Source organism: Typha angustifolia, chromosome 8 (assembly GCF_048772165.1).
Source record: "Typha angustifolia cultivar Huaian chromosome 8, ASM4877216v1, whole genome shotgun sequence".
In the NCBI taxonomy this organism is placed as follows: domain Eukaryota; kingdom Viridiplantae; phylum Streptophyta; class Magnoliopsida; order Poales; family Typhaceae; genus Typha; species Typha angustifolia.
Window position 1 is genome coordinate 4121278 of NC_133246.1, and position 13277 is coordinate 4134554.

A 13277-nucleotide genomic window follows, 5' to 3' on the forward strand; every position below is an offset into this window, starting at 1 on the left:
GCAAAACCACAGTAGATTAGGACCTGCACCCTATCATATACCACAACTTTGCTCCAAGAATCCAGCGTTTCGTTCTCTAATAATACCAAGTTTTACAAAGGAAAAGTTTGAATTGAGAGTGGAAGAAGAGATAATAGTGGCATCCACTTGCAGAGGAAATCGATTCAAAAAAGGCAGATACATATGGCTCAAAACCTTGCAGAGGGGCATTAAACATCAGTGAACTCTGCTTAACAATTTCATATATGTATAGCAGAAGAAGAAAAAAGAGGAACAACAGAAGCATCGGAGATTTCAAGGGCAAAACACTGTATAAAATCAAACAACACTCAGAAGACTCCAGTAACTGGAGCACACAACCAAAATATCAAAAACATCCACTAGAAAGCATTTAGGAAGGAAACATATATATGCGACATTAACTAGTCCACACAATTTTTCTTAATAACTCCAGCAGAATTATCAATTTTTCAATCATAAACTTGAACATAAATATCTTTTGCTGGTTAACAATGATGACCTTCCTCTATGATGAAATGCAACAGTAGAGATTCTCAAATCTAGAAGAATGCATCATCTTGGGGCTGGGGTAACTTCCGGTTATGTGGAGCTGCCATCTCCTTCCTCAAGTTCACCAAGATGTCTTCCATTGTAAATCTACGCTCCCAATGTCCCAGAAGGGCAAACTTTTTTGGTTCAACCTACATTGGTTAGAAAAAAAATACAATAGTCAATGAGGCAAACATTCTTATGTCTGCAGAAGGAGAGAAATTGTCAAGAAATTATCAATTACCACTCCTGTCTGAGGATTGACGCAATTCATGTTTATTCGTGAGTGGAACCAAACATTGGGAGGTTTTTCGGGATAGTCTTTGTCACAGAATAACTTGAGCTGATAGATGCGACCATCATGAACAGACTGTAAATCATTGACATGAAAAGTTGAAAACATAAATAACGGATAGAAGCATCTAAGAATATTTAGCAGCTGAGGCATAAATTATGGGTCTTTATTACATTAGGTGGCCCAATTATTGTGCCTGTCCATGAGCGCATTAAGATGTCATCTCCATCTTCCATTCCATAACTCACAGAACCATCTCCAATCCCCTTTTCCCCACGTTCAAGTTCTTCCAGCAGCCTAAAGTTTCGAGGAACTGCAGAGATGATTAACAAAATTATCTGGGTGACTTTAAATTGCCAAAATATTGTCTTGCTCCTAATACATCATGCTGTATTGAGCCCAAGGTATTCACAAGAAACATTATCCATCTATTTGATTACCATTAATTATACAAACACAATATCAAGCATGAACTGCAATTGTTTCAATGTAAAATTTAAAACAGCTGCCATAATTAATATGAGAAAACAGTGCAGTCATTTGTCAATTGTTGGTACCATCAAAGAGACTGGCCTTGATCAATGGAATTGGGGATCAGAGCATGGCTGCTTCTTTATATTCTTGTTGTTCAGTTTTGAAAGTTCAAACATCCAACAAGAGGTGGAGGATGAGTTGGATAATTCCTTATCCTTATTTAGTGCAAGACGTGGTTAGAGATATCAAAGAAAAATGAATGCAAATACCAGGTTTAAGCAAAGTTTGAAAGGTCTGGAATAGGGAGATCCCTTATCCAATAGATCTCTTACAAAGATTACTTTCTTTTCTATAAAGTGTCTGTAGTTGTGAGTATCTGTTTGTTTTATTATCTAAACCAAATAATTCTAATTAAAAACTCATTTTTTATGCCTTTTCAAACAAAAAAATAGTAACCTAAATCATACATCCTAACTAAATACGGAATGGATATGCACGTGCTGAGATGACACAAGTTCTAGCGAGCGACAACTTCAATAAAATGCTGCAACTAATAATTGGATGTTGCCTCTATTTAGGTCTATTAAAATAAACGAGCGGCTCAGGCTCAGCTTAGCTGAAGCTAGAGGTCGGCTCAGCTCGGTTAGAGATGAGCCGAGCCCGAGCCGTCAAAACCGGCTTAAAATTAATGTCGAGTCGAGCCTGAGTTAGAGCCGACTCGCTCAGACTTGACTCGATAGGCTCAGTATATAAAAGGAGTGTAAAAACTCTAATTCCCAAATCCCATCCCCGCCTTCTCCTCCTTCTTCGGCACCATGCTCATCCTCCTCAAGCTGCCGCAGTGCCGCCTCGTCCTCATTCACCAAACCATCGCATCTTACCACACCCCATCCCATGCACCATTCTCGGCTAATGTAGCTGTTGCTTCGGGCGGACCTCCTCAAAGTTCTCACACGCTGCCAGTCTTGCGGTGTCTCCCTAGTACCAACCCAAACTCATAATCCCTAATCCCAAGTTCCCAACCCAGTCCCTCTCATTCATTCCCCCATGGCGATGACGACATCCACCTCGCCGTCCAAGTCGGCCGAGCTCGACGCGCCTGTCCACGCCCTTGGCTTCTAGATCGACGAGGTCTCCCCCAATCAACCAATCGGTCGCCTGCAAGGTCACCGATCTCTGCTGCCAAGTAAGTAGGATATAAACTCTTCCCAGTTCTGTTCCCAGAGAACCTTATCTTATCCGTGGATTAGTAAAGTTTAGGGATAAATCCTATCGACAATCGTTCAAGGTGCTGCATGGGTGGGTATCAGTGCTGATAGCGGAGGGTTTGGCGAGCATGGGGGCCCACATACCTTTCGATTATCAACAGACGACTGGAATCCAGCTTAGCATCCACCATCACTACAGTGTGCAGCTTAGCGATTTGGTCTTTGCCTAGGCCAATCCAATTCGCTCAACAATTTTCTCATGTGGGCAGAGAAATAGAAGTTTTATAGAAGAAAAGGAAGAGAGATAGAAAGAGAGATGGGTGAGTGGTAATAGCGATAGAGATGGCAAAAGAGTGATCGAAGAGAGAGAGAGAGAGAGAGATGGCAAAAGAGTTATTCAATTTCAACATAGATTGTGGCTCAACTTGGCTCGATCCAATTCAATCCAGCTCGGCTCGCTCAAGCTCGATATGTTTACACCCTTACTTCCATTTCTGTTCTCTAGCCCTTTTCTATTCACAAAAGAGGGAGGGAGGGAGTAAAGTCTAGTTTCTATTCATAACTAAGAAAATGGTGCACCATGCTAAAGTAAATATAGTTAAGACAGTAAGTCCTTTTACAGGAAATGAGTTTGTTAATAGAACAAATTTCACAAATGGTTACCTCAAGATCCTGAGGATTATAAAATAAGTTGACCTCTTTTGAACATCCTAGAACCTTTTCAATTAATAAAATGTTAACAGACTTATTGTGCCAATATGTAGATTCAGATAGCTTTAAGGCATTAATGTAATAAAAGTGAAACCTAGATACAATATAAAATGGTTTTTACTCTTTAGATCCTAACAAAAGCTTCCAGGCAAGTTTGTTTCAAGACAGCTTAGGTTTCAGGATTTAGAAAGACAATGATATTGTTTTCAGCACATATTGACAATTTGACATGGGCACCAAATTTTACACCCTTCCAATCCTACACAAAGTTGATTGAATAAGACATTAGCAAAAGCCAAAGTTGACCAGAATATAGAGAGAATTGCATTGGAAAGTAGAATGGTTAAGCATCTTGAGAGAGCGGGATATCTATGGATATAAGTGGGCACTCAGCAAAATGGAGGACAAAGAGGTATTCTTGAAAGTAATGTTGTGATTTGATCTGAATCAGTAGTAGAGAAACACAACAAGGCATGACGTAAGATGCCATCTCGCTAGATCTAACAAAACCTAGTACGAGTTGATAGGCACAAGCTAACATGGCCATCACATGAAGCATTTAGCAAAGACATGGACGATCAATTGAACTTTCCATCAAATATCCAAAACTAAAATTTTCAAACAACTCAGTTATTCATTTATGATAACCTATTTCCTTTGCATTATGTGTGACAAGATATAACTGACGACTGATGAAGTGGTAACGACAGGGTAGCTTGTACATTAAGAATGATTAAGAAAGTGGTATTGACTTGGAATAAGACAACAGTACCTAGGACTGCAAAACTTTCTTCCAACGGAAAAAGATTTCTTACTAGGTTTTACCCACCAAATAAAGGGAATACTATCTCAGAAAATGTGGGTAAGAAAATATCTTGCATATATAAATGCTAGAATGAAAAACTAAGTAACATCTGAGTTCCTACTCAGAATAACAGAGCAATCCGTGGGTACAAGTGGTGGAGTGAATATGCATATCTTGCATCAAGAAAATATCAATAATAATTAAAATCGCTTCCTTTCTTTACTTACATAATAAGAAATTCCAATTTATTGATCGAGAAAAGAGGTCAAAACTCGCAAGAAATTGGCCAAACCCCCTATCTGAAACAACCAAACAATATTTTCTAGATCCTTGAAGCCAAAGGACCATGATTCGATGTTGATCGCAGCAACATACACTCTAAAAATTGGTAATCTAACAGATCAATTGAATCGGTAACACGACAGATCGTTTTCGTTCTCATCATACGCGATCTACCGATGCGAATCTCTAATCGAACACCGCAAGCATTTACAGCAAAAAAGATGTACGAGAGGAAAGAGAGCCAAAATTTATCCATCGATCTTTCGTTCCTCCTTACCGACAACGCTGGATCCAGCAGAGCCACCAAGCGTCATGGATTCTTCCTTCTAGCGAGATAACGAGCCCTTCGGGAGACTTATTCGAGAGGTGGGATGGAAGAGAAGAGAGAAGAAAACAGAGCCCTCTACTTTTCAAGACAAGATGAGGAAAGCGTTGGGCGACCCGTGATGGTGATGGTGGGCCCCAACGATGGATCCAGTCCATGTCCTATTGCCTATGGGATTATTAATTAGTGTTTTCCTATTTTTTAATTAGGAATTAGGAGCAATTGCAACAGATCATTAGTGTACCTAATATATATATTATTATTTTTTTCATTTTTTTCATTATACTTTATTATTATTCGTTTCTATATAAACTTATCTCTAATAAAAATTTAAGTTAAAAATACAAAAAAATAAAATTTTTTTTTCATATATTATAAGCTCGTAAGCTTTAGACTATATAAATGGTTAATTCACTCTCATAAATAAATTCGACAACTATAGATAACTCTCCTAAGAAATAAACTACGGGCTCATACTATACATATACAGTGCTCCAATGAGAAATTTATCAAATATTATTGACCATCAGATTTCTTATTTATCATGAATAATGTAAATATATATATATATATCTAATGATTAATAATTTATCCTGGTTGGTAGGTATTCTAGTTATTATTTGGTGAATCAAGCTGGTTGAGCAATAAACAAATTAACTGAGTCAAGCTCTAAGCCTCTAACTTAGCCAAATACAAGCTTATTTCGAGTTCTCTTTGAGCCAACCATGAACTAGTATTTCAGCTCAATTTTTAACTCTGGCTCTTGTCTGAGTTCCATGAATTTAATTTCCCAAATTTGATTGTGTTGAAATAACACCTTAATTAAGAAGACATTTGAAAGTTTCTGCAGACAGGAGCTATTTTTGAGTTATCTAACCTCTTTATTTTTACAAGAAGTAGAAAAAGAATCTAGCAAACTTTGGGGCATCCTTGAGTGTTTACATATGTATATATAATGTAATAATGGCCTTCATTTAGAAGCCATGGAAAACATTAATAGATAGCCAGTCATGGCATTGATATCAGGTTGTTCCATCTAGAACCATAGATAGGAGAACATCAAAGTAAGCATTATCTCCTTGGGCATGTTTGGTTGCATTAAAGTGGGTCAGAAAAGTTGTGTTTTGGTGAGGTACATCACTTTACTGATGTACCTTCCTGTGCTTTAACCAATCACACAGAGATAGTTTGAGGTTTCTAATCTCTTCTTAGTAGTGACATGCATTGCACAAGCCCAACTCATTCTCATATACATATCTCCAAACTAATCTCACTTTTTACCTCTTGATTAGCAAGCCATATCTGCATTTGCTGTGAGAATTGAGATACACTTTGCAAAAGATGAAACATAAAAGAGAGAGGAAAAATCTCATGACTTGTAACCAGCAAAGCTTGTTGATGCGTAAATAGCCATCTTCATCCAGGATGTTCCTTTCATCATTTGGCTCATTACTTATAGTCTGAATCAAGCAGTTCTTTGTCTATAATTACAGGAAAAATCTGGAATCATCTTGTACTATATTCATAGCAAATAAATATAAGTATCTGTTCCCTCGTTACAAGGATTCTAGCAGATATTTTTATTTCAATAAGAAACTAATACCAAGTCTCCATAGTAAGATGTTCTTTCTGGAAACTGTTACATTTTTTCTGCAACCACAAATAGCCAGAACCGTAGTTCTCTTCTTAGTGCAGCATAACATCACTTGAGGGAGTTCTCAATATCGATAACGAAACGGTACTTCACATCACTTTTGGTAAGCCTCTGAAGAGCGTCATTTATGTAATGTATATCAATTACCTCAATATCTGGGTAAATTTCATTTGCTGAGCAGAATTCAAGCATCTTTTGCAAGTCCTTGGTACCACCAGTGAGACTCCCCGAGATGGTTTTTGCACCTAAAACAGTAGTTATTATTAGGAGTACATGAAGATTATGGAGTAGTAGTTTAGGTTCTATGATCTACCAGTAGGAAAAGAGAGAAACTTACCAACGTTGAGGCTTGCAGCATGAATTTTGATTTCACTGGGAAAGCCCACCAGGGCCATAATCCCACCAACTTTCAGGAGTGAAAGGTACGGATCAAATGGGTGATCGCCAGAAGCAGTGTCGACGATGAAGTCGAGGGATTTCGTTATAGACTGCAAAGAAGATGGTTGAAATGATGGCAACTTCATTACTAGATTCATCATGTTATAGACATGCTTACTTCTACATAACTAAATATTGGGAATGTCCGTCTTTTTCTGTCCAAAACGAAGAAGGTTTAATCAGTTAAAAAAGAATAAATTGGACTGGGATTATATTAATTTAAGCGAGACCTTTAAAGATAATGAAGTAGAAGGTGTTGGCCAACTAATTTAGTTGATTTTAACATAGAATAAAATAATATAAACTAGTAATTACTTATGTTAATAAAAAAAATTGAGGTCATAACTTTGAACTCCATAAACTAATTCTCCATGAGACAGGTTAAAGATGTATGGAACATTAGTTACATTGACCATATAGCTATATTGCATTGTAGGATGCAATAGTACATGTAATACCTCCATTTGCTGCTTGTCTGATGATATCACAAATTTGTCAACTCCAAGAAGTTTGATAGCTTCCTCTCTCTTTGATTCACTCGTACTAAGAACTGTTACTTTCAATCCAAATGCTTTTCCAAACTTCACAGCCATATGACCTAAACCACCTAATCCAATTACCCCAAGGGATTTACCAGGCTGGTTCATCTTATGGCGCATCATGGGTGTATAAACTGTGATCCCGGCGCATAGCAAAGGTGCTGCCTTATCTAATGGATAGCCATCAGGTATCTTCAAACAGTACCTGTGGACAGATAAATAAGTCATCAGGTATCATGTAACAACCTATCACTTATTTTAAATCCTTCTCGTCCTTGAATGTGATCTCGCCAAAACATATATAGTTGAAAGAAGGTCAGAATGATGATTATTAATATGGTGATAATAAGTAATCAATTATAATCGGCAGGTCGTTTACAAATTTGCATAAGATCCGTATCAACTAGTCTACATCATTAATCTTGTCGAAGTACTTGCATCACTATGCTCGTGTACTGCAAGTATAAGGAAAATTACGTTGTTTCATCTGTTGTTATTTACTACTGTTAAACAAAAGAAATCCGCTAGACAATAACGTCTTAGCTAGTAATATGTTATTCTCATAGGCAAGACAAAAGAATAATTAAACCATACCAGATTCACAACCTTAGTCTTCCATTTACTAAATCCTTGATTATTTTCCTTTTACTCATTTGAATTTCCAGAGAGAAAGGTCTTTTTTATTTCATATTATTAACTCCAATAGGTCCACAAATGTGCCCCTTTATGTCTTCAACCTACTTCTAAGTTCTAAACAAAAGATTAACCTAAAATCTGGATGAAAATTTTACGTACAAGAAAAGATCCTTGTATTGGCTGCACAACAAGTATGTTTTTCTTTCATTCTTATTGAAAATCTGGAATTGTATGAAAATTTCTTGTCCAAGTAGACCGTTCTGTCATCTAGCTCAACAAAAGTACTGAATGACTCATCTGATGAGTCTGGTGATCATCATTTTGTTCCATGATATATAGACAAATAGAAACATCTTATTTTAAGTGCATATATTTGAAATGTTATTTTGCAACTACAAATAAGTTGTACCATGTTTTTGTTTCTCGAGTTATCCTGGCTAATATATTTTACAGTTTTGCACTGTTATCCGAATACAAGAATCAGTCAGAAACCTGATGAAAAACGAATAATGAGTAGCATAATGACATAATCTCACAGAAAGATGTCTGCAGGTTTCTAGGAGTTGATATTGATATAAGTATGTTTTTCACACTCCTTGCTGAAAGACAACATGATATTGCACATCATTAATCACTATACCATATAGCTATTACCAAAATTTACCATATGGACACCGGTCAACACTTGCATCTTGGTGCAGCAAAAGAAGTGTTCCAATCGGCAATATAGATCACACATATAATAATTTCTTCTGATAGCGTAGTTTATATAAATGAGAAAATGTAATATTATACGTTTGTTATTGTCCTTCATTGATCACAAACTACTCTCAGAAAAGGACATATTTAGATAGAAAATTACTTGCCTCTCATGGACCACTATGTAGCTGGAATATCCACCTTTTGTGATTGTGCCATCAGAATCAAGGGCATTGAAAGTATGAGTTGACCCTTTTGAACAATGAACCTCTTGAAAATCATTACAGTACTCGCAACTTCTGCATGAATTAACACATGTCCCAACCCCAACATGATCTCCAACCTTGAAGCGTTTTACGTCAGAACCAATATCTTTGACAATTCCAACAATTTCATGCCTGTATATATAGTGAACTGTAATTAGAATATACGATTTCTAGAACAGATTCCACAAATGTTAGATATTGTGTTTGATGGTGTGTAACATTTCATGTTACTACTGTTCTTTGAAATGGTGGTTGAAGTGATAGTGAAACTTGGTCAATTGAGCAAGGGACATGGGACAACAAGCCCAGTTGGAACAAGGACTCATGACAGCCAGCTCAACGCCAACTTCTGGCAAAGCTAAGAGTGTTTTACTAATGATGATCATAAAAACAGGGTTGCACAGGAAAGATCGTACCTAATAAAAAGTTATTTGACAGTTCAAGGTCAACATCTTAAGGAAGTAATTTCCTTGTGGACTTCCTAATGAGATATGCTATTGATTTTAGTATCGTTATAAGAAGTTCTAATGCATGAGACTCCCACCATGTCTTCATGTAACAGACCCATGACCAACTGGGTGAAAGGGACAAGCTTTAATGTTACACTGAACGACACCCTCATTTAAGCATCAGTATCTTTTTGGTTAACAGATTTTCATAATTGATGCTAATAAGATAATGTTGGTTTTTCCAGTTCTAATGCTAATGATCTCCACCTTGTGGATTGACTTCCATTAATTTGATGCAGGAACCTATCTATAAACATTCCCGTTCACTCAATGTGCATGATTTACTTGTTATTAGCTACTGCAATTTGGAACATCACGTTCTATTAATCTATTTACATATCATAAAAGTTGAAAGGAGCTTTTCATGGCTTATCTAAATCTGTGGCTGGAACTTATCAAGCAACCTTTCTTTTCTAAAGGCTTCTAGGTTCTTATCAAATAGGCATGCCCATCTAAAGCATTGAGACAGTTAGACATCCATCTGATGAAAAATATGCACTACAGTTGAGATCAGATACAAACCCAGGCACCAAAGGATAGATTGAATCCCCAAATTTATTTCTTGTCCAGATGACATCAGCATAACAAACTCCACAATGCGTAATCTTTAGTGAGATATCATCACTCCGAAGAACCCTGTGGATTTTTATCAAAATTAGAGACATATTGGTAGTTCATAATAAAGTTCAAAATTTATATTGACCATACTATTACATCCTTTTGGTTAATTCAATTTTTAATGCAAAATGGCAGGTTCATCAACTTTGTAAGTCCAACTATGTAATAAAACAATATCCAATTCCTTAAAAAGTTCATTCTAATGAAATTAGTGGAATGAATTTATTTTAGAGGACGTGCCATTTATGCAAAGCAAGGATGGTCATGCTAACGAGCGTCAGCATGGGGCATGCTAGTTCGGCACGCCCTGGGATGCTTCTAATAAATTTTTGAGGCTCTTTATATGTGTCAATTAAAGATATAACAATTATCAACTAGAAATATGATTCAACACATAATATAATTAAATATAATCATTAATAGATAATATTTTAATAATTGAAATCAAAATTTAGATGAGCGTAGTTGATCTAACATGTTTCTGTATCAATTTTGACCTAATTTGAATGAATTTGACATATTAGTTTTGAATTTTATGAAATTTGGGAAAAAAAATTAGGCGATATCTATTCATGCTAAAATTTTAGTTAACTCATGTGGAGTTAATCTAATATATTCATATACTAATTTTGATCCAATTTAAATGAATTTGACATTAATTTTGACTTTTTTGAAATTTGGGGGAAATTAAAATTTCTCTTTGATTCCTACATTTTAAAGAGTATTCTTTTTATAGATCTAATACAAAATTTGTATATATAAGAACTCTTATAAATTATAGATCTTACAAAATTGGGCTAGATCTATCATTTGTACATCTTAAATTAGTTTTTAAACTATAAAATATAAAAAATCTATACCAACTAGCATGGGTCAGCACAAGGCCGTGCATTTCGATACATACTCGTGATGAGTGCCGGTACTCCATCAACATGAGGCGTGCCAACCGACACGGCCATCCTTGAATTACAAATAGGGCAAAAAGGTGTTACAAATTGCAATGGTACATCTCTACAATGTCTTATAGCCAATGGAGGTTTAATAAGTTCTTGCTAGAAATTTGGGGAGGTGGCGAAATGTAGAGGATTTGTAGGCTCAAACAGTTGATAAGGTCTGGCAATGGTGGAAATGCATGTAGATTGAAGTTATTGCATGAAGATTGGAGATTCCTTAATGGTTGTCAAGAAGTTGTCATAAGAAGTTGTCAAGAAGTTGTCATACAAATCGCTTGGATGTACTTTAGGACACGGTATCGTATATGAAGTTTATGAACCGGCGAAATCTATGAAAATGGACAAAAATAATATATTATAGAAGAGAGTGGAAAGAGGGTTTATGTGACCAGACCAAATCTGGTAAATTTCTCTTTTCTCCTTGTTTGATCCTACAAAACACAGTAACATTTAGCATTACATGGGTTGTTCACCTAGAGCATAAGTATGCAACAACCTGAAAGTGAAGCTTGGTATGGGATCAAAAGACCTAAAGACAAGCTGATGGATAGAAAGTCTTGATAATAAAAGCCTCTGAAAAAGTGATGAATTTCTAAAAATTATGTTAACAATCAATTTTATATAGAAGCAAAAGGTTCAAATCCTTTTAGATAGGCAAAAGGCAAACAAAATCCAAGAATGGGAACATTTTGCAGGCCAAGGAAGAAAGAAAGACTAAAATCATATAGTAAAGTCAGTAAAGAATTCTTCTCATCATATTCATATTCCCGAATTCTCACATTCTATTTCAAAAACTGAAAATTGTGCTTTTGTTGTGTCATAAAATCCACTCACAAAGTAACCAGCATTCCAACCAGAAAAATAGAACGAAGTACAAGACAATTCCCAGTACAACATCTCAGACATACCTGCGGTCAAATTTGTAGGGTGAAAGAGTTCCAGAAGGATCTCTTGCAGCCCATCCAAGACAATCCCCAGTGCCACATTCAGTATCCATTGTAAGATATCTGGTGATTCAGAATAAAGTTATAAACAGCAAATGTACTGAGTACCAATATTTTGCAGAATACATTACATTTCATAGAAACTTCAGGTTGCAAATGATAATGTAACACCGTGTGCAAGATGAAAATTTAATCACAAGCCATACAGTCATGCCAAATCCCTATCAAATTACAAAACAATAAGGGGGTACAAAACTTCTTTGTTCCTAAACTTCAGTTTACACTGGTTGGTCTTCCTATGATCTGATTAACAAACACTGATGATGTTTTGACCATGTTTTAATGTCTATGCCTAAACCGATGTTCTATTTTCTCCTTTTCCATCCTAGCTAAGAAAGAATATTTCATTTCCAAAGGCTATTTCTCCCATCTTTTCTTTCTATTGCCTTCACCATCAACATGAGTGATCATTTCTGGTGATATTTCATATAGCTTTTACATGTCCATCAGTAAAAAAACCAAGGCCTCCATCATAAATACCACTAGAAATACCAAAAAATAAAAGTTACAGCGTACATAAAATACCAACCCCAAAATACATCAAACTACTGTTAATATGCTTACAGCTTAAGATTTATTTTGAAGTTTAGGGTAAACGATTCAGTGATATTTTCTCCCTTCAGTGAGCATCCTTGATCGAGCGAATCCGACACTTTGATTCCTTCAAGCATTTTAAAGTTCGGCACATTAAATTCCCAAACAATCATGAATGATTCTTAAAATCACATCTTATATTACCCGCAACATAGATGCAAAAATTCACCAGAAGCAGAGCGATGAAATCATCCAGAGCAAAAGCGAGTTCGTAACAACTAACAAAAGCTCTTGTAAGCAACCCAAACACCTATCAGATAACGTTAAAAATAAATCTCAAATTTGGCACTTATTTGTAGACAACTTGATGCATTAATATATCATCCATCAAAAAATTTCCATAAAAATTAAACGACTGTCTTACCTCTCTCTCTCTCTCTCTCTGTGTCTCCCTCTCTGGGCGTGTGTGTCTCCCGTTCTCTGTCTCCCTCGGTTGTCCTCGTTTGCTCTTTATAGATGATGTTGGCCAAGTTTTATGGGCTATTTGCAAGATATTTAGCAACGGTAAAATTGGGCTTTTAAAATTAAATAAATTTATTTCTTTGTAATATATATATAAAATATGCGCACAACAATTATTTTTATTATTTTAAAAACTAAAAGGTCTTTTTTGTGTAAATGCCACCAAAACTCTCGGATAATTCTTTTTTACTTTCGAGTTAATTTAATCAGATCTCATCAGTGACCTGAAAGAGTGAACATACCATTAATTTTTTCG

At 35.9% G+C, this 13277-nt stretch overlaps 2 protein-coding genes across 5 annotated transcripts; both read right to left on the bottom strand.

The window, feature by feature from the left end:
• Positions 1-390: 390 nt before the first annotated feature.
• LOC140765512 (ubiquitin-conjugating enzyme E2 variant 1C-like) lies at positions 391-4758 on the bottom strand. Its single transcript, XM_073104640.1, has 4 exons — positions 4602-4758; positions 1018-1157; positions 794-919; positions 391-701 (listed from the first exon to the last, which is right to left on the bottom strand). Exons 1-4 carry the CDS (start codon positions 4636-4638, stop codon positions 561-563), a joined length of 444 nt encoding a protein of 147 aa, XP_072960741.1. The 5' UTR covers positions 4639-4758; the 3' UTR covers positions 391-560.
• Positions 4759-6148: 1390 nt separating this feature from the next.
• On the bottom strand, positions 6149-12999 carry LOC140764175 (probable cinnamyl alcohol dehydrogenase 1). 4 transcript variants are annotated; one of them, XM_073102586.1, is made up of 9 exons: positions 12924-12961; positions 12704-12809; positions 12530-12626; positions 11870-11968; positions 9913-10026; positions 8783-9013; positions 7200-7485; positions 6641-6791; positions 6149-6548 (listed from the first exon to the last, which is right to left on the bottom strand). In XM_073102586.1, exons 4-9 carry the CDS (start codon positions 11956-11958, stop codon positions 6352-6354), a joined length of 1068 nt encoding a protein of 355 aa, XP_072958687.1. In that variant the 5' UTR covers positions 11959-11968; positions 12530-12626; positions 12704-12809; positions 12924-12961; the 3' UTR covers positions 6149-6351. The 4 variants fall into 4 exon arrangements, with proteins under 4 accessions (XP_072958687.1, XP_072958685.1, XP_072958688.1 ...); XM_073102584.1 differs by lacking the exon at positions 12924-12961 and having other exon boundaries at positions 12729-12773; XM_073102587.1 differs by lacking the exons at positions 12530-12626; positions 12704-12809 and having other exon boundaries at positions 11870-11970; positions 12924-12999.
• Positions 13000-13277: the final 278 nt, after the last annotated feature.